Genomic DNA, 20,185 nt, shown 5'->3' with positions numbered 1-20,185 from the left:
CGCCAAATTGGTAAATTGTTTGAAAGATGCATGGCCAGTTTGACCAGAGAGTGAGTACAGAGAGAACACAACACAACACAGTTACTGGCAACAGCTTCCTCGGTTTGGCAGTTTCCCTCTTCACCTCCCTCCGCGAAACTCACACAGTTAGCTATGCCATAATTAACAAGCTCCAAAAGCAGGCTCCAATGCGCCGATGATGGCTCGCCATTTGGGTTTATGTGCCACACTCTGCCCATGCCCTTGGGGCATAGCCGCTATTGCTCTCTGTTGACAATCACAACTGATGATTGGGGTCAGTGGTAGCTGTGTGTGTGGGTGTGTGCGTGGTCATAAGTAAACTTTTCATTCGGTGTATTTAACCAAAGTTGATAAGCTTACTTGCGATATCAATAATAATTGCTGGTTAATTAAATCAATGTTAAGAAAGATCATCATTCGAATTTTAGTGAAGTTTTGTTTAGAGCTTAAATACATTGGAAAACCTATCAAATTTCAGCGAAGCTTAGGATGTACAATAAACACAAACAATTCTTAATAGATTCTTTAAAAAAAGAGACAGAAAAGCGACACAATTTCAGCGAAATTTATACAGAGAAAAAGTGCAAATCTCAGCAGATTCTTTAAAATGAAAGAAAGAGAATCAATCGATTGAATTTCAGTGAAATTTTGCCGTAGGAAAATACAGAGATAATGTATATAACATTTTGGAATTCAGCAAAACTATCTTATTAAATAAAAGTTAAAATTACAATTATTTAAGGATCTATTTATCGTGGTATTTGGCTAGATTTTAAGTGAGATTATTTTTGTATTCATTAGTTTTTTCTTTGATAATTTGCATACATTTTATATTTAGTCTTTATTTCATTATTTACTACTGAAATTAATTCGACCTCTTATTTTGATAGACAAAAAATGGCAGCCATTATTTCTTGAATAGTTTTTCATTTATATTTTGTATAAAATTAGTTTTCAGTTTTTTTTTTTATTTATTCCTTAGGAAAAAACAAACAAAATTGCAATAAAAACGAACTTATTAAATGATAAAAATGATCAACTCAATATAAGGCCAAATAAGATTTGCTTTAATGTGAGAATTCATAATTACAAAATCAATTTACTAGTAGTGAACTTTTATGCTGTGGAAAATAAAAACTTTTTAAAATATTGATCAAACTTTTTTCATTATTTAAAAAAAATATGCAATTATGAATTAACTAATTTATGAAATTCCTGCTTAACTCCAATAAAGTGTATCTATTTGTTGTGCTTGTTTTGTAAACTATTTTTGTTATGCAGTGTGTATTGCTGGTTATTGTGTTCGTTCTGTTCTGTTCTGTTCCGTGTGCTGGTCGTGGTCTCTATCGTTATGCCTTGTCGGTCCGGTCCGCATCGCAGCTAGCTCTCGTCGTCTGGCTGCTGGCTGCTGTCTCATAAAACATGCTTGGCCGCAGGTATTCCACGGCTTCGGGCTGCTGCCTGTTACCTGCTGCTGTTGCTGCCTTGGGCAGCCTGGCGACGCTCAAAGCTGCCTCTCTCTTTCTCCCGTATTTATGCCTATGAATATTTCATTTAATTGAAGCGCATTCATTACGAACCACAGCAAGTATGCCCACCCAGACACTCACCCACCTAGCCAGGCAGCCACATCGACTATGCCACGCCCACACTATATAGCAAGCAAGCAAGCAAATGCGCCCAGTTTTGGCGTTGTAATTAAAATAAATTTATTACGCAAAATGTTTTGCCAAAAAATTTGTCAAAAGTTGTTGGCCCCAGGCATAAATAATGGCGACCTCCTCTGTACACCAGTTTATATGCACATATCTTATGTCTCAGAGTATGCGTGTGTGTGTGTGCCTGTGTGTGTGTGTGTATGTTGTTTGTTTCTGTATTTTATGCGCGCTGTATGCTTAATGATCTGTCCTCTGTGTCGTGCACAGAGCAGAGTCTACTTTGTTGACTCGTAAATTGATGTGGTTAATAAGCTTCTAATTGTTAATTTTCTCTTTGTCAAGCAAGTTAATGAAATTGTAATACCCGGTAATCGGCGTTGCGTACAGAGTTTTTACACTTTCTGTGAATTTGGTGTAATTAAAAGTAAAAGGATATTATCTAATGATTACATGATATTTAAGTACTCAAATTGAGCAAAAATATTATTATTATTTTATTGTAATAACAAATAAAATTCATTATTGCAATGAGATGAGTAAGAACGGATAAAGTCTTCAGGCTATTAATATCAAATAAAAATATATAATATAAAATATATTTAAATTAGAAGAAGTAAATTAAGAATAAACTAATTCATCAAACTAAAATATTATTAACATTTCAATTAAAATTTAAAATTAAGAAATTATATAATTTAGGGCTTGTATGTATTTTCCTATGCTTTTGCGTTTATACCAGCTAAGAAAATTTAGACAATAAAGCGATTAAAATATGTAAATGGTAATTTAACATTTAAATCTCAAATTTTTTACCACGGGTCTTAGTAGCTTTGGCTGAAAATCTGGTATATATTGTACTCTATGGTATATCTTGAATGTAGTACTATATCAATATACCAAATATAGTTTTTGGTATAGTTAAGTATTTTTGTGATATATTAATTTGGTAAATACCGCACTGTTTTGCTTTTATTCAAATTGGGTAGCGGGTATCCCACAGTCGAGCACACACGACTGTTGCCTTCTTACTTGTTTTAATGGTAAGTTAGACTATTTTTCTATTCTTCTTTAAATTCATAACTAATATGTTAGTTGTTATACTCATTCATGTATTGGCTGTAACAGTAATCGTTTTATTTCCTTTTTAGCGTATTTCTCTTCTCTGGTGCCTAGAAACTCAATTTGTGACAGGGTATAAAAACTGCTTAGAAAAAGTCTCTTTAATTCTCTGCTGCTACACATATGTATCTCTATCTATTCTATTCATATATTGACTATATTGCGCTTCAGTTCAAAGCCGCTCAGAGTTTCAATTGAATGCATTTAGATGTACATCAATGCCAAAATCAGTTCAATGTAGCAGTGCATTTTTTTTGTGCTGCTTTTATCGCTGAAACAATGGCGTTTTGAAGCGGTAAGCGATTTGAGGAATGCACCTAACCAAACTGCCAATAGAAACAGCGCAATTTATTGAGAGTGAGAGAGACAGAGAGTACTGGGTAAATGCTAAATATTTGGCATTGCACAGTGCTATCGCGTTAAAAGGATAGAGCACTGTCTCTCTCTCTCTCTCTCTCTCGTTCTTACTCATTGAAAAGCGGCCACAAATGCGGCAATTGAATTGCACAGATCGAGAGCTCAAAAGCATTGCATACTTTGCAGCGCCAAATACGCCAAACAATGGCGAAATATTTCCTCGTTTCCTCTCCCCTTTCTCCGGCAAACGTCAAAAGATGCGCAGCGACTAACAAGTTTTATACTTTAAACTAGACATTTGAGTTCCCTCTAGAAATTCAAGTTTACTTTTATTGTTGTACCCTGCCCCTGTTCGCTATTCTCTCTCTCTCTCTGTTCATTCATTGTTGTTGTTAGTATTCGAGTGTTGTTGCCATGTGGCCATTGGAATGCTAAAAGCATAAGCACAACAAGGAAGGGAGAAATACAGAAAAGCACTGAACAGAGTCAAAGTAAACTGCATAACTTGAATAACTGCAGAGGGCACTATACGACACTCAGTTACCTTTTCTAAATCACAAAAAAATATGTGAGAAAACCAATGAAAGTCAATGGCATAACTGAGGAAAATGTGCATTTTATTCTGAGAATGCGAGTTGAGTGCTGAGATGTGACTTGGTCTGAGAGATATGTGGTTAAGAGATATGACACAGAAATAAACAGAATAAGAAAACATTAAAAGTAGTAATTTTATACTAAAAAAGATAATTGTAAATAAAAAATTAGATAGCTTAATCTTCTTTGAAATAAAATTGTCATATCAAAGTTTTTCTTATTACCGCATTTAAGTTGTTAAATATAAATATATATGAATATAATCTAAATTTATATATTCATTTTTAACAGCTTCACTAAGGAAATAAGAAAAAGTTTGAATGTGGCTATTTTAGTTTTTAAAAAAATAAAAATTTGTTATATTTTTATTTATAATCACCAACTACAAAATGGTTTTATCTCCAAATATGGGAAAACCAAAATACATTGAATAATATTTCTACACTAAAAATTAATTTAGATATATAATATTAGCCTTACTTTTATGCTTTCTCTGTTCATTTATATTTTATTCCCTACATAATGACCAATTAAATTTGCAAATAAAAGCAAGATACACTCACTAACTAACCTTCACTATTCTCCTCTAAGCCAAGCTGGCCATAAAAAGCGCTACAAAAAAGAATTACATTCCCAGTTGTGCTTGCCGCCTGTTCATCCGCAGATGTCTTTGGCCAATCATTGTGACTTTCTTATAATGCTTTTGACTGTGGGCAATGTTTTGCTTTGGTCTTCTTATGACAGTTATAAAGCCAACAACAGACATGAGTTTGTTATCGTCAGCCTTTACAACCTTTTCTCCTTTTTACAGTTTGCAATTGAAGTTTTTCTGCTCTTGTGTGGTCAACAAATGCGGCTCTATCTCTCTCTTCGGCAGCTGCTGTTGGACTTTGAGTGCTTTGTTTTAATTGCATTTTTTTGTCTGGCTTTGCGAAGCTGCTAAGCGGATTAGAATCAGTTCATAATGTACGAACGAGTGTGGTAAATATGAATAATCAGCAAAAACAATTGAGTCGCAGCCTCAACTATTCTCTCTCTATCTAATTGAAGGCAGTTTCAAGTGCCAAAAAAACTAATGAATTAAATGATGAAGTAATATATATTGTTTAAACTTTTAAAGTAAAGTTAATTTTAAGTAGTTTTCAATGGATCTTATGCAGAAATAATATACAATTTTTGCCATATTTTACAATTTAAAAATGTAAATGTTTCACACTCTTGCAGGGTATACGTATTACGTATACGCTCCGTGCTCACACTCGAAATGTCTTTGTATTGGTGTGCATACATAAGCAGCTCAATCACAATGCTTTTTTCGCACAACGCACGCTTTTTCATGGTTCTGAACAGTTTTGCGGCTTGTTTCAGTGGTAAAAACACGAAATGATTGCGCCACTTTTTGATCTACTTGAGAAAGTTGAGCAACTATTTTGTAAGCTTTTGTGGTTAGTTAGGATAATTGTCCGTCTATTTAGCAGATCAACTGCAGTGTATTGTGCAATCATTGCATTTTCATTAAATCTGCATTGAAGTATTGCATTTAAGTTTAAGCATATACAATTTTGCATTTAAATTTGTGCATTTGAAGTATTGCATTTAAAGTTGTATATACGGGTGAAAAATTAAAAAAATCTACCTTTATTTATTTCCAAATTTCACTGTTAAAACATAACATTGCAATTAAATTTGATTACATTAAGAAATAACGAAATATACAACCAAATATAAACAGAAATATAATATTTGCTTTATATAACTTATGGACTATGTTTTTTTTTTTGTACTACAAGAACTATTATTTATGTATATGTTAAATAAAATGTTCTTATAGTTTAGTTTATATTTTGTTGTATTTGTTAAATTAATCTTTATGTGTGTTAATTTATATATTGCGCTGTACTTTCATTAAATATTAATATTTGTGTTGCAGATTTTAAATCAAAAAAGTAAATTTCGAAAAGCTCACTTAATACCAAATAAAATTTCAGCACAAATTTACTTTTAGTAATTTTTAAATACGTAAAGCAATCTTTTTTTTTGCACTTAAAGAAATAATATTTCAGATAAAGTTCTCTATATTTTATGCCAACAAAAAGTGAATAACGCCAGACATTAACTAAGCAAATCATCAGCATAAATCGTCTTGGGAAAAAGTGTTCGTAATCCTGTGAGAACGCAACTAACTGATTTTAGATGCTTCTCGCTCAATCATCTACCATGGTTGCTGTGGCAGCTATAAAACTGCAACCTCTTCTACCCAAAACAAAACAAAACAAAAAACGTATATTTTGTGTTGTGAATATTTTGGTATGTTTTTTGTTTTATTTTTGTACTTTTTTTGCTGCTCTGCTTTTTGCATTTGTTGTGCGTTGCTTTCTGTTGATGGGGCAAGTGGCGTTGCATTCTGTTCAGTGATTCACTTCACTTATAGCTGGCAGCGTTGTTTGATTTTGATTTTGTAAAATATTTTGTGCTTGTGCATTTTTTTTGTTGTTGTTTCGAAGTCATTTTCTATTAGAGTGGCAAGTGTAGGAAAGGTGGAATGGCTTGATGTAGTTGTGATAGTTGTCGCTGCTAGCGATTTATTGTGTCAGAGGAGAGAGAGAGAGAGAATGTCTGTGTGTGTGTTTGTTTGCTGTGTCTGGTTCCGGCTGCTCATGCATAAAAGGATACAGATGCAAATTGTACACATCCTGGCCAGCTGGATTGCATCCTTCCAAGCCAAGCTCAGCAATTCTATTTTATTTATCAGTGTCTAAGTGTGTGTATATGTGTTTGAGTGGCAGCTTCCGCTCAGCTTGCGCAACACTTAGTTGCATTATCAATCAAACTGATTTCCGAGCCATTCATTCTAAGTTCCCCACTCCTTTTCCCCCTTTGGGTCTGGTCTTTTGCTTCATTTTATCTAAGACAAACGGTCAACACTTACCCAGCTGCTGTTGATGTTGTTGATGTTGCTGTTGTTGCTGTTGCTGCTGTTGCTGTTGATCCTTGCGTTGTGGTGGCAGCGGTGGTTGCTTCGACTTTCTCAATGTTCCATAGCGTTGCGCTGCCTGCAGCATCTCATGCGGCGCCAACGGTTGCTGTTGCTGCTGTGATGCTGTCAACTCTCTTTGCTGTTGTTGTTGTTGTCCAAAGCTCTGTTGACTCAGCGAACTGGTCACTGTGGTTATGTGCGTGGGTGGCACAGCAGCAGCAGCCATGGGATAACCGGCGTAATCCACCAGGCCACTGAATGCGGATGGCGGTCGCTGTTCCACATAGATTTGCTGCTGTTGGTGTTGCAACTGCTGCAGACGCCAGAGCGCCTCCTGTGACAGATCGCGTGCATTGCTATAGTTATTTTCCTGCCCATTGTTCGACCCTGCAAAAATAAATTACGCAAACACGCACACACACACATACATATAAGTAGAGTACTTAAATTAACAAAATCCAAGGTGCGAGACGACACATTTTGCTTGAAAAGGTAAAGGTGCTTTTGTGGAAACATGAAAGTCACACTGGCTAATTGGGAAACACAAAAGATGCCCGGTCATGCTCATCAGCACAGGCAACTGTCCAAGCCAAAAGAGATGGACCAACGCCTTCGTTTTCGTCTTATGCGTTGCTTTCACCTGCATTTACAAATTCATTCTCTCTCTCTGCAGCTGATGGCTGCCACTTTTCTGCTGCCTCTTGTGTTTCCCATTTTGGCAGCATTTGAATTACATTTACATTTCACATCAGTTTCACTCAAAATTCTTTTAATGCATTTAATGCATTTTTCGACAGCGAAGGCAGCAAATTAAAAGCAAAAGATTTTTGCGAACATTTTTGTGATAATTAAATTCCCTTAAGTGCATTTCAGTAAGAAGTGAGAAAAGGATATACTATATATGTTATAAAAGGGTAAATAGGAGAAGCAATTATTGTGTGAGACTGAAAAATATATATCAAAGATTTCAAAATATACTGAGTCTACTATTTCACATTTATCTAAATGAGAAGGCATGAAATTATTCGCGAAAAATAACTAGTTCTTAAATATTTTTGTTATAATACTGGTTAAAAGATAAGAAAAGTTAGCTATACTTTATTAGTTATTAATTTATTCATTCAGTTTACTATTTCCATTAGCAAACCGTAAAAAGAAAAACATTTCTTTAAAACTTTCATTATTCATTATAAGATTCAAGAAACGTTAACTTGACGATATCAAAACGTTACAAAACGTTACTATAAGATAATTCTATTAAATGAATATCAGGATAGATAGATATTGTTTCTTTGAAGTTCCCATTAATCTAAACACATTTTCGATAAGAATATTAAAGCTGAAATCAATGTTAGCACCAAAACTTTCAGGTTCGGTGAATATTTTGGTATATTTTGAATGTATATCGTTATACTAAATGTACACTGCGGTATATTTGAATATTTTCCGGTATATTAATTTGGTATATTTAAATGTATATCGATATACTAAATGTAGTTTTCGGTATATTTTAATATTTTTCGGTATTTTAATTTGAAATATTCTATTGTATATCAATACATGTACTAAAAAAATTAAAATACTTGTATACTTTAATATTTTTCGGTATATTAATTTGCTATATTTGAGGAATACCGCACTGTATAAAAATGAATGTTGGGTTTCTCATCGTCGAGAACATTTGATGTTAATGAACGTCGAAATATAAATTAAAATTTCATCTATTATCGAAACTAGTATTTTTTAGTTTATTTGTGATACCAAGTAAAACGGACAAAAGTAATATAAACATTTGTCGTAGGCATTTAAATAACAAGCACATATTTTTGACTCTAATAAATCCACATTACTTTCAGGCTAATGCCACTGTTTGAACTGGGCATCCTTCATCTTCTGCAGCCATGTGATGGTGCCAGCAACAAGTTCACGCGATCCGGTGACCAGGACATCTAATTCCTTACGCATGCCATACCGCTGATTGCCATGCTTCTCCTTCAGGTAATCGAAGAACGACTCAATAGAAATTGAGAGCTGAGCGGTGTCCCGTGTGCCATCCTCTTCGCACAGCGAACGCCAGTTGCTGGCATTGCGTCGGGCACGCTGCAGCTCCTCCATGCTGTGCCACGTAATGGCATCCTTTGTGGCCTTATCCTGTTCCTTTGTAGCCACATCGAATGGCTCGCCCTCAAACAAACTGGGACTGGGCACAAAGCCGGCCTCCTCAAAGCGTACATTATGTCGCAATATGGTGAGCAAATCCTTCGAATTGAACTCATTCACTTTGCTAAAAAGCAGCACTTTGGGCGCCCGACTGCTGCGTGTGCGTGTATAGAACCACTCACGGCACATCATCATGCTCTCCAGGGTATCGGCGCTATCCATGTACACATTGAACATATCATGCTTCATCACTTCGAATTGGCCTCGCTGCACATAAGTTTCGAGGCCACGCGTGGCGCCTGGCGTCAACTGTGTGGCATTGTGCTCCAAACCGGTGACATACTCGGGTCGATGACGACGCAAATAATCATAGGCCAACTGTATGGCCAGCGAACCATTCAATTTCACCGCAAAGTTTGCGCTGTTCAGCAACTTTTTATCGGAGAAATTTGTCTCCGCATACGCAGAATAGCTGGGCACTCGATGCAATTGGAGACCCAACTGTTTGGCCCTTTGACTCAACACCTCAAAGCATTCCGGTTGCGTGGCACTCGTATAAATACTCGCTTCTGGTTTCATAATAGCCGCCTTGGCCCAGGCAATGTCCCGAAGTGAATTGCTCAGACTGAAGCTCTGCTCCCAACCCAAAGTGCTGATGCCAATTGTTTTCGTATGCGACATGATATTCGTGCAATCGCTGGCACAAGCGCTGCCCACCTCAATGATGGCCACATCAACCTTGGCATTGCGAAACGCATGACATGCCATGATCATGAGCAACTTCTGATAACTAGGCGGTGGCTGCATTTGCGCCAGTTGCGTTTGCAGCTGCTGAAAGAGTTCGGTGAATTGCGCATCGGAAATAGCTTCGCCATCGATGCGTATGCGTTCGTTGGTCACAAACAGATGTGGAGCACAGAGCACGCCCGTCTTGACGCCATGCGAAAGGAGAATGGCCTCAACAAGCAGACAAGTGGAGCCGCGTCCTTTGGTGCCAGCCACCTGAATTACTGGAATACTTTCCAGTTCCGATTGCTCATAACCCGTTTCCCTCAAACACTGTAAAGTGTGCTCAATATTCGGCTCACTCTTATCGGTCTTTGTTTTGGTCTTTGCCCGGCCAGCGGTCGGTTCATGTGCCTGATACGCATTCAGCTGACGAATGGTGTCCAAATAAGCAAGACGTTCGGGTGACTTGGGCTCAGGTTCGGGTTCGGGTTCGGGTTCAGGGGCGGACTTGACCGCAGTTTTGGGGTTAGCTGTTGCTTTAGTTATCTCCGCTTGCGGCTTCAGCTGTTGCATCTTCTGTTGTTGAATGTCGCGTCCCGCTTGTTGTTTGGCTTGCATATCTTTGAGCCATTGCGCCTGCTTTTGCTGCTGAGCACCATGCATGCGATGCATCCAGGATTTGCGCTCCGCTACGCTGCCGGCGTCCTTTAGCTGCTGCTCATCATCTGGCTGCTGCTGCTTTTCAGGTATCGCATTACTTGATTTGCCAAAGTTTGTTGCATTATTTGCGCCCACAAAACTCGCCATGGGCGACGGCTTCGTTTTGGTTTCGGTTTCTGGTGCGGGGCGTGCTTTTGCCTTGCGTTGCATGCCGCCGGGTGATACTTTGGCCAGCCACTTGTCACGCTGATCCTTGATGTTGATCTGTGGCACAGTAGTCACTACTGGGCGCATCGCTTTGGCCTGCTCCTTGTTGCCAACGGCAGCCTCGTCGATTGTTAGCGGCATTGGCTTTGATTCAAACGATTTCTTGCGTTGTCTCTGCTGTTGTTGTGTCGAGGACTGAGCTGTCGGCGTCGCAGCTGGCGACACTGACGATGGCACTGTTGGCGATTTGAAGCTCATCTTGAAGAAGTTATTGCTGCACTGCAGCGTTAAAGTGCGTGGTAATGCAACATGTCGACATATTCTATACATTTCTTACACTCTCTCCGAAATTGGCGTTAAAGTAAAGATTTTGGATTCTGATGAAATTTCGGCGTTGTCTTTTTTTTTTTGTTGTCTGAACTTTGTATTTTGGAATGCTGTCTTCTTCTGTTTTCTGTTTTACCTAACGTTTAACGTTTATTTTTTACTTTTTTACGTTTTCATTTGTTTAATTTTTGAGCTGCCAAGCGACACGACACATAACGAAAAGCCAATGAATGATTAGCTCTTAAAAATGCTCTGATATGAATGTGAATTGAATTTTCATTGAAAGCGAAAAATAAATATCATTAAAATTAATACTGTATTTTATAGGGTCTCACACTTGGCAGTTTTTTTTCACATTCAACTCTTTGTAGATAGTGTTTGATAAATTTTGAAGCTTATTTGCGTTTTTCATCTTTTCGGGTTATATTATCGTAATTATACCCGCTACCCATAGGGTAGAAGGGTATTATAACTTTGTGCCGGCAGGAAATGTATGTAACAGGTAGAAGGAGGCATCTCCGACCATATAAAGTATATATATTCTTGATCAGCGTCAACAGCCGAGACGATATAGCCATGTCCGTCTGTCCGTCTGTCCGTATGAACACCTAGATCTCAGAGACTATATGAGATAGAGCTATAATTTTTTTTCGACAGCATTTGTTATGTTTGCACGCAGATCAAGTTTGTTTCAAATTTTTGCCACGCCCACTTCCGCCCCCGAAAATCAAAAAAATCGAATAACAAGCGTAATTTTAAAGCTAGAGTTGCGAATTTTGGTATATACAATAAATACTATAGTAGTTATGATCCCTGAAAGTTTGGTTGCGATCAGAAAAAAGTAATTAAAGTGTGGAAGTAATTAAAGAAATACTTTTGTATGGGCAAAAACGCCTACTTTCTAGGGGTCAAATTTGCTTTAGCTGACAATCTGGTACATTGTGCCGTCTATGGTATATTTTGAATGCGGTACTATGTCGATATACCAAATATACCAGTTGGTATATTTGCAGTATTTTTGCAGTATATATTTGGTATATTTTGAGAATAATACCGCAAATTACATTGCTTTTATTCAAAATGGGTAGCGGGTATCTCACAGTCGAGCACACTCGACTGTAGCTTTCTTACTTGTTTTTTCTTTATTATACCTTATTAATGTTTCCTCATCATTGTCTTTCTTTTCATATTTGCTTATTCATCTCTTGATTTGATATCACATATTTATCTCAATCTTTCTTATATTATTTTTTATCTCTTGCAGTCTTGGCAGGTATTTACGTGATTTATATATCTGTTTAATGAATATGTTTTATTATACATATTTATTTTATTATTATCTTTCACTCTCTTACTATCCAGCAGTCTCTTCCTTATTCAATTGCCTTCAAAACGCAGTGCATAAAATTAATGAATATTTGATAGCAGTTTAAAATGAATTGCGATGTAAGAGAAGATGATGGCGAACAACAAGAGATTTGGAATAAAAATTGTGCTGGTGCAATGTAGTTCGAGTGCTGCAAGTGCTGCGAGTGTGTGTGTGTGGCAAGTGACATGTTGCAAGTAAGTAGCAAAGTAGCAGCGTGGCATGGGTGCATGGTGCATACATACATAGATATATTTTCAACTATTTAATTATTGGCGTCGTGTGTGCATTTTGTGGTGCAAAGTTCAAGTGTCTGTTCGGTGGTGGTGGTGGTGTGGCATCCACTTTTGCAGTAATCCCACAACATTTCCTTTGCTCAAGTGTGCACAAGTGTGTGTGCGAGTGAGTGCCATAGAGTGTGTGCCAAATGTGTGTGTGTGTGAGTGCGATTGCGAGTGTTACCTGTGATGGCGAGCGTTGTTGTTGTTGTTGCGGTTTTGGCATTACGTGAAGTTGTTGTAATTGTCGTTGCCAGCGCCGTTGTGGTGCCAGCCGTGGCTGCGGTCACCAGCTGCCGCTGTCCCTGCTCCTGCCCCTGTCTCTGGCCCAGTCCCAGTCCCTGTAATTGCTCCTGCAAAGCGCGCTTCTCACGCTGCAACTGACCAAGGTTGCTGCTTCCTCCTCCACGCTTCAAGGTGGAGTTGTTGCTCAGGCTGTTGCTCAGGATGTTGCTGCTGCTGTTGCCGGTGGCGGTGGCGGTGTTGTTGTGCATGGTTTGAGAGTTGTTGGTGGTGTGAGAGTTGTTGGTGTTGTTGATGGTGGGCTGCTTCGTTAGTTTGGCGGCGCGTGCTGCTTGCAGCTGTTGGAGCTGGCTGCTGTTGCCTGTTGGCACTGGAGTCGACTCAAGTGGTCCTGCTTTGGTTGCAACCGCATGAACCACACACACACACACATACAAAAAGAGACACACACACATACACACAGAGAGAAACACACGATATATGTGTCGCCAGTTTCCAGTTTGGTGCGCAGAAAGGTGAAGGGTAGAGAAATTGTAATTAAGTTTGGCATTGGCATCGCGCACATTTAAGTGCACAGTCAAAAAATGAGAAATAAAAGTAGAAGTGGAAGTGGGAGTAGAACAACAACCACGGAAATAGCAAAAGAGACTCGCATTGCCAAAGAGACACACACACACAATTAAAATGCATTTTGTGGCACATATTTTTGGGTTAGGTTTTAGTGGACATAGGAAAAGCGGCGGGGAACACAAGATTATCATTTAAATTAATGCCAAGTTTTGGTATAGTTTTGGCAGAGAATTAACGTAATTTTTGTTGGCACATTTAATGAGTCAATTCGAGGAATTTAACCGTGAATGTAGTTGTCTAAAAACTATTGTCGAAAACTATAAATAATCATTTTAAAAGCGTTTGCTGTCAAAAAAGCTTGTTATCTAGTCGATTTAACTTTTTCGTTTATTCCTTTCTGCATACTTGAAAGTTTCGGCCATGAAAATGCGTCTGACTATGAAAACAATAATCACTATATTCTATGAATATTAAATGCACGCTTAGTTAGCATAGAACCATTAATTTTCATTTGCTGCTAATTTTGCATTTTATGGCACTTTATTCAAATGCTAAAAAAATTGCTATTTTTCTCTAAAAATGTTTTCCAAGTATTTGAAGATTATTTCGAGCTTCTATGAGATACTTCATTGATTGCTGCTTTGTTACTAAATTTAATTTACAATCGTTCTCTTACTATATCATTAGTGCTTAATCCCAGACGAGTTTTATATATTAAGAGCTATTTTGTTTGGCTTGTGGAAAGGTTCAGCTGAGCTGAGCTCTACGAGAGGTTGTCGTCTAATCCTTAATCTTTTTTTAGTAGGAATTTAATCAATTTAGCTGTTTTCTAGTTTAGTTTAGTTTCTATTCTTAATTGTCTTTGTTTGTCGTCAGTCTGAAGTGTAGCGGACCACTTGAAGGCCAGAAAGCGAAAAAGTTTCCTGTGTATTTTTTTTTTGGCAACGGTTTTTATGACTTTTGATGGGCGCCCGTTGGGCTTAAAGCCAATTAAAAATTGTGCAGCGCGAAGTACAAAAGAACACGAGTCACGGCTTAATTCGCACTTAATTGGAATTACGCTGGAAATGCAGAAGTAGAAGCAGCTTCAGCTGAGAGATCCACTCAGAACTCGATTCGCTGGCCGATGTCATTTTGGTAACCAAAGGCACAAAGCTGTAGCTGCTTATGCATGGAGCGTGGAGGAGCGAGGAAAGGAAAGGGAAACTGAGAGTTGAGAGCTGAGTCTAGATTGACATGAAATGCAATTACGGCCAAAAGCGAAGGCGTCAAAATGGCCGCCATAAATCTGCGACGCTGCTTAATGAAGAAACCGAAGCTCTTTTTCGTATCTCTATCTCCTCTCTCTGTCTCTCTCTCTCTCTCTTTCTAGTGTTGTCTACTTACACTCGCCATGATGTCCGGCACTGGAGGGCAGCACTTGATAGCTGTCGCTATCGATGCCAATGCCACTTGTCACATGGTATCCGTAGCCATTCGAATGCGATTGGTGGTGACCACCATAGAGGCTGCTGCCGCCGCCGGGTTGCGTCGTCTGCTTTGGATACGTGTGCAGCAATTCGCCTTGTTGCATGTTTAGTTGCTCGTCGGGATCGTGCAACGCTGTCAGTGTTAATTCCATGCCCCCATCCAACTGTTTGCTATCCAAACTACCCGTGGGATAGTATGGCGGTGGCGGCGGTGGGGCAAGTGTCGATGATGCGTTGTTATCCGTCGTTGTCGTTCCCATTCCCGTTCCCGCTGCCGTTGCCGATGTTACTGTTGTTGTGCCCACCAAGGAGGCATCCACATCGTACTCCTTGCTACTACTGTTGCTGTTGCTGTTGCCATTGCCATTGGCATTGCTTGTTGTGTTTGTGGCAGCCGCTGCTGCTTGCTTCTTGGCCGCATGCGTGCGCCGGCAGCGACAGAATGCGTAGAGCAGCAGCAGCAGTAGCACAAACGAGATGCCCGCTATGATGATGGCAACCACGGCCGATGTGGCTATCCCCGAGCTGTGTTTCATGTACGATTTGCCAACTATAAAACACACACATCACAGAGAAATAAGCAGAGGCAGAAATTGGTAGTGAATATCATATAAATGCAAACAGTAAAAGAAGGATTTGCTAAGCTAAATAATAAATGCAATTAGTTCATTGCCAAAATTATTTAAATTTAAATTAATAGGTAATATGGAAAAGTTATATTTCTGTATGAATATGCAATAAAACTTTGGCTTTGAGTTTAAACTTTGCTTAAATACTCAAATAATATTTTTTATTTATTGTAAATATGGTGATGAATGAAAATTTCTATTCCTCATTTTATCACGAAAAATATTGCGAAATTCTAAATTTATGATATTGAAATGTGTCATGTCAAAACACAAAATTAATTGAAACTTTTTGCGACTAAAAACCAGTTTAGTTCAACGGTATTAGATTTCCTTTTCACAGCTTTTATTAAAATTTTTTTATTAAATTTTTTTGAAATTGTAAGTTTCAATTTCAGGTGTGTAGTTTTCCATCAAAAGCTTATTTGTTTACTTTTCATATATTACTTAGAAATGTTTATGCATGGGGTCAAAAATATGAGTACTAAAATCCTAATATTTTTTATTATTTTTAGGAATATGTACTGTGTTTAATGTTTGAATTGCTTTTTCTTACGCTTTAATAATTCCAGTTAAAATAACACTATGAATTTATATTACAAATTTTATTCAATTTCTCATGTAAATATCAAATATAAAGTTTGGTAAATTTTAGTATTTTTCCGGTATTTTAATTTGATACATATTTAGAATATGGTTATATTGAAAATGGGTTGCTTTAACTTAAATTATTGAGATGTACGCTCGCTGCGATCTAGAAGTTTGAAATTTGTTAACTTCGTTTTTAGCTTCTTTAAATCACTCAAGAAAATTATCATAAATTTGTAAAGTTGTTATATATCTTTACTTCTAAATAGTTTTAGTTAGAAACTCCCTAGCTCTCACTTATTAAGTTTGGTATGAAAATTGATGGAAATTTCTTATATTTATATGCAACTAGATATCTTTACTTCTAAATAGTTTTAGTTAGAAACTCCCTAGCTCTCACTTATTAGGTTTGGTATGAAAAGGCTTTAAAAAACTATTGAAACTGCGTTAAATTTTGGCATTGAACTTGCTAAAATTCACTGCAATTTTCTTATATATTCAACTAGATATCTTTACTTCTAAATAGTTTTAGTTAGAAACTTTTGTATGAAAAGGCTTTAAACAAATATTGAAATTGCTTTAAATTTTGGCATTGAACTAGTTGAAATTCACTGCTAATTTGTAATATATTTAATTTTATTTTTTAATTGAGAGTCACACTTACTTTCAGCATTCGCGTAGGCGCCGCAGTGTTCATGATTGGCCAGCAAACACAGTTTCACACGCACAACTGGCCCCGGTCCTGCAGTTTCTGCCAGTGCCATGGTGCGATCCTCACCCAGTTGTCCATGCGTGGATGGGTTTAAGTTGCGTCCCGAACTGCTGGCGGTCGTATAGTGAGCGGTGCGTGCCATCTGATTGATGACAGCCTCCTTGAAGGTGGCCTCACTGCCCGAGGGCAGCAGCGTCAGTGTCTCGACAATCTCCCACATTGGCACGGTGGCATCGCGAGCAACCAACGATTCGACAACAGCAATCAGCGAGAGACAAGTGGCCGCGACATTGATGCCCAGCACATGGGAATTGGGATCGTAGCTCACATGCAAAGGTGGTGGTATTTTGCTTACTTTTGTGGTGGCCAAAATCTCATTGGAATAACCCGAATTGCCTTTCGAGTTCAATGCATATACTCGGAACATATAGCTCTGATGTTGATCCAATGGCGCCAGCTTGCAGGGATTCTCGCGGAAACAATTGAATTCGATCCATTCATGGGCGCCCACCTGCGATGAGCTACTAACCACCTGATAGCTAGGAGCAAAGGCATGTCCCGAGCAATCCGAGAGCAATTGTTCCCTGGGCGTGGCCACCCGTCGATAGCTCACCGAATATTTGGTGCTCATTAGACCGCCGTTGAAACCCGGTTGCCAGCTAAGTACAGCATAATTGTGAGCCACTTCGATGACTTTCAATCCGGTGGGTTTCTCTGGCGGTCCCTTCGGCTGCAGACGTATCTGAGTGCGTATGGTGTCGAGTGGATTGACGGCACGACACGTGTACTCCCCGTAGTCTGAGTGCTGCAAGTGTGCTATTCTTAATATGGAGATATAAATGTCATTATTGTCCATGCGTGTGCTAATCTCATAGTGTCCATCAGAGGACATTGTGAGCGGCGAGGGATTGTTGCCGAATTGCCATTGAAATTCCGGCTTGGGATAGGCTTGCACCTTGCATACCACCTCAGCGGATTCACGCACATCGTAGGCCACCTTATTGTACTGATGCAGGACAATGGGTTCATGCTCGATGCGCAGATGCATCGATGAGTTTGCCGAGTTTACATCGTTCTCGTAAAGACAAGTGAAGAGGCCTCGATCTCCCGGCAACAGTTGATTGCCGTTGGGTCGTGCCTTGCCGCGAAAACGTAAAATACTTTGCACCGTAACAACACCGCCAGCTGCCTCACTAGGCGTTGTCCTAATCTCGTATAGCTTGCGTGTGGGCAGTATTTCGGTGCCATCTTTAATCCAACGTATCTGTGGCGTTGGCTTCGCCTTGGCGCTGCACGTGACCGCATAGTCCACATCGCCAACGCGTCGCGTCACATGCTGCTGCAGCTTGGCGATGAACTGCGGAGGCTGATGCACCTCCAGCACTATGGTGGCCATTTTGCCAATGCCCAGCTCATTGACCGCGTGACAATGATAGCGACCCTCGCTGCCCAAATGCGCCTTGGGTATGGAGTATTGCGGCCCCTGTGCCAGTATCTTTTGCGTGTTGCTCATCTCGCCGTCCATGTCGCGAAACCAGCGATACTGCGGCACTGGCCAGCCCGGTGGATTGGCCGAACAGCTGAGCGTTACCCCATTGCCTACGTGTACAACCGGTTTGTTTGGGGAGATGTACGCCTGGCCTGGACGATGTCGCACTAGTAGGGCCACCGTGGAGTTGCCCACACCCTCGATGCGCTTGGAGTTGTAGGGTTGCATCACATTCACCGAGCGACAGATGTAGTTGCCAGCGTGCTCGGCACGCACCGAGACCAGAGAGAGCAGCTCGCCGGTGTAACGGAAATCGGGAGCACCTTCCTTCAGCCACTCGATGTTGATGGGCGGCGGATTGGCGGTGACATTGCAACGCACCAACACCGTCTCACCTTCCTCGGCCTCGTGGGTTTTCGACTCGATGGTAACGATGGGTGGGTAAAGCACATCGAGTATTATATCCTTCTCGCCCGTTTTGCCGAGTCCATTGTCCGCACTGCAGGTGTATTTGCCGGCATGATGGCGACTCACACGATAGATCGTATGACTGGGGGTGGCACTCACATATTGGCCGTTGCGTGACCAGCGGACATTCGACACCATTGGCTTCGCATCGATGCGGCAATCCAGCTTGGCAATGTGATCGCGTTCGATGCGCAGTGGGTTCTGTGGTCCCACCTCGACGCGGGGATAATCTGCAAGTGCAAGAGCGGTAGAGAGCAGGGGTTAAAATTGAGGGCTAACAAGGGGTTAATAGAGGTAGCGAGACGTTAAAAGTGGGGGAGCGATAAGGCGATAAAATTGAGGAGTAAATGGGAGTTAAGAGTGTAGGTCAGGGGGAGTTAAAAGTAAGGGGGGCGCAAGGGGTTCAAAGTGGGAGTAAGATGTAGGTTTAAAGTACGGATTTTAAAGATGGGAGTAGGAAGGTAATATTGAGAGATACCAAGGGCTTTAAGATAGGCCGTTAACAGTGGGGGTAAAAATGAATTAAAGATGGTAGTAAGAGGGGGGTACAAGTGTGTGGTAGCAGGGGGTTAAGAGAGAATTAAATGTGAGGGACAACAAAGTGCTAGAGAGTCAAGAGAAAATGGGGTTTAAAATAGATGCACATCGGGAGGCTAAAAAGTCAAGTAACGTATTGGGGTTATAAGTGAGGACAACAAGGGTTTAAAGAGGCAGCGCAACAGGGCACGCTGCGCAACATGGGGTTAACCGGGGAGCGGGGGAGCAGCGGTCGGTCAAGACTACTTGTGTGTGCGACTTTCGCATACAAATAGTCAATTAAGGCGCAACTTTGCTGCGTCGGTTCGTTGCTTCAAAATGGCCCATTAACTTGCCAATAACCATTTTCAATTACACGTACAACGAGTGGTCCTGTTTCTTCGCTAACCCCCTCTCCTCCCCCACCATCGATTGCCTTTGGCAGGACATTCTGGCAGGCTGAGCACATTGACGAGCAGCGTGACCCATCGACATTTTTAAATAATGCCCATTTGAGGTGAAACGGCCGCAGCAACTAGCAAATGGCCAAGGCTCTTGGCCATAATAACAAGTGCATTGTGCTCAGCTCTATGCACAGTGGTTCAAATTAAATGTAATACAGGTGAAGTTAAATTAAATATAATTTAATATTCGGAAATATATGTATGAACCTCTATTTAAATATTTAGTAAATTGTAATTTATTCATGATTTTTTTGTAAAAATCTATTATATTATTTCTTTAGATAGTTTTTTGTGTTAGTTTTATAAATAGTTACTTTACATCTATATATTTTCTTTTTATTTTAGAACTGACAAAAAAGGTTACTATTATTATTGCTCTAGTGAAATAATTTGAAAATAAGTTTTCTAAACAAAAAAATAAATACATGTATAGATTTAAATTAATTATTGTTTGCAAATTTTTTTTATTAATAAATACATAAATAAATATTCATCATTACAATATTAATTTTGAAATATATACCAAGAAAATATATACCAAGATATCTATAATAAGATTATAATCTTGAATTTCAAGATTGGAAAAT

At 39.3% G+C, this 20,185-nt stretch overlaps 2 protein-coding genes across 4 annotated transcripts in view; both read right to left on the bottom strand.

Annotated features, from left to right (window-relative positions):
* LOC117566242 (hemicentin-1) overlaps window positions 1-20,185 on the bottom strand; it is a 131,657-nt gene that overhangs the window by 3,529 nt on the left and 107,943 nt on the right. For 2 of the 3 annotated variants that reach the window (XM_034245792.2, XM_052002263.1), the window contains exons 6-8: window positions 16,614-18,848; window positions 14,653-15,285; window positions 6,679-7,113 (exon numbers count right to left, since the gene is read on the bottom strand). In XM_034245792.2, the coding sequence (XP_034101683.1) occupies window positions 6,679-7,113; window positions 14,653-15,285; window positions 16,614-18,848 (3,303 nt within the window). Of the gene's footprint in view, window positions 1-6,678; window positions 7,114-12,973; window positions 13,088-14,652; window positions 15,286-16,613; window positions 18,849-20,185 lie in introns of those variants that run through there. The other variant, XM_052002264.1, reaches the window with a different exon arrangement.
* Window positions 8,451-11,050, bottom strand: LOC117566243 (uncharacterized). Its single transcript, XM_034245794.2, has one exon. The coding sequence runs from the start codon at window positions 10,810-10,812 to the stop codon at window positions 8,584-8,586; it is 2,229 nt and encodes a 742-aa protein (XP_034101685.1). The 5' UTR covers window positions 10,813-11,050; the 3' UTR covers window positions 8,451-8,583.

The sequence above is a fragment of the Drosophila albomicans genome, chromosome 2L (assembly GCF_009650485.2).
Source record: "Drosophila albomicans strain 15112-1751.03 chromosome 2L, ASM965048v2, whole genome shotgun sequence".
NCBI classification, from domain to species: domain Eukaryota; kingdom Metazoa; phylum Arthropoda; class Insecta; order Diptera; family Drosophilidae; genus Drosophila; species Drosophila albomicans.
The sequence above is the reverse complement of the archived record's forward strand: the minus strand, read 5'-3'. Positions and strand labels throughout refer to the sequence as shown.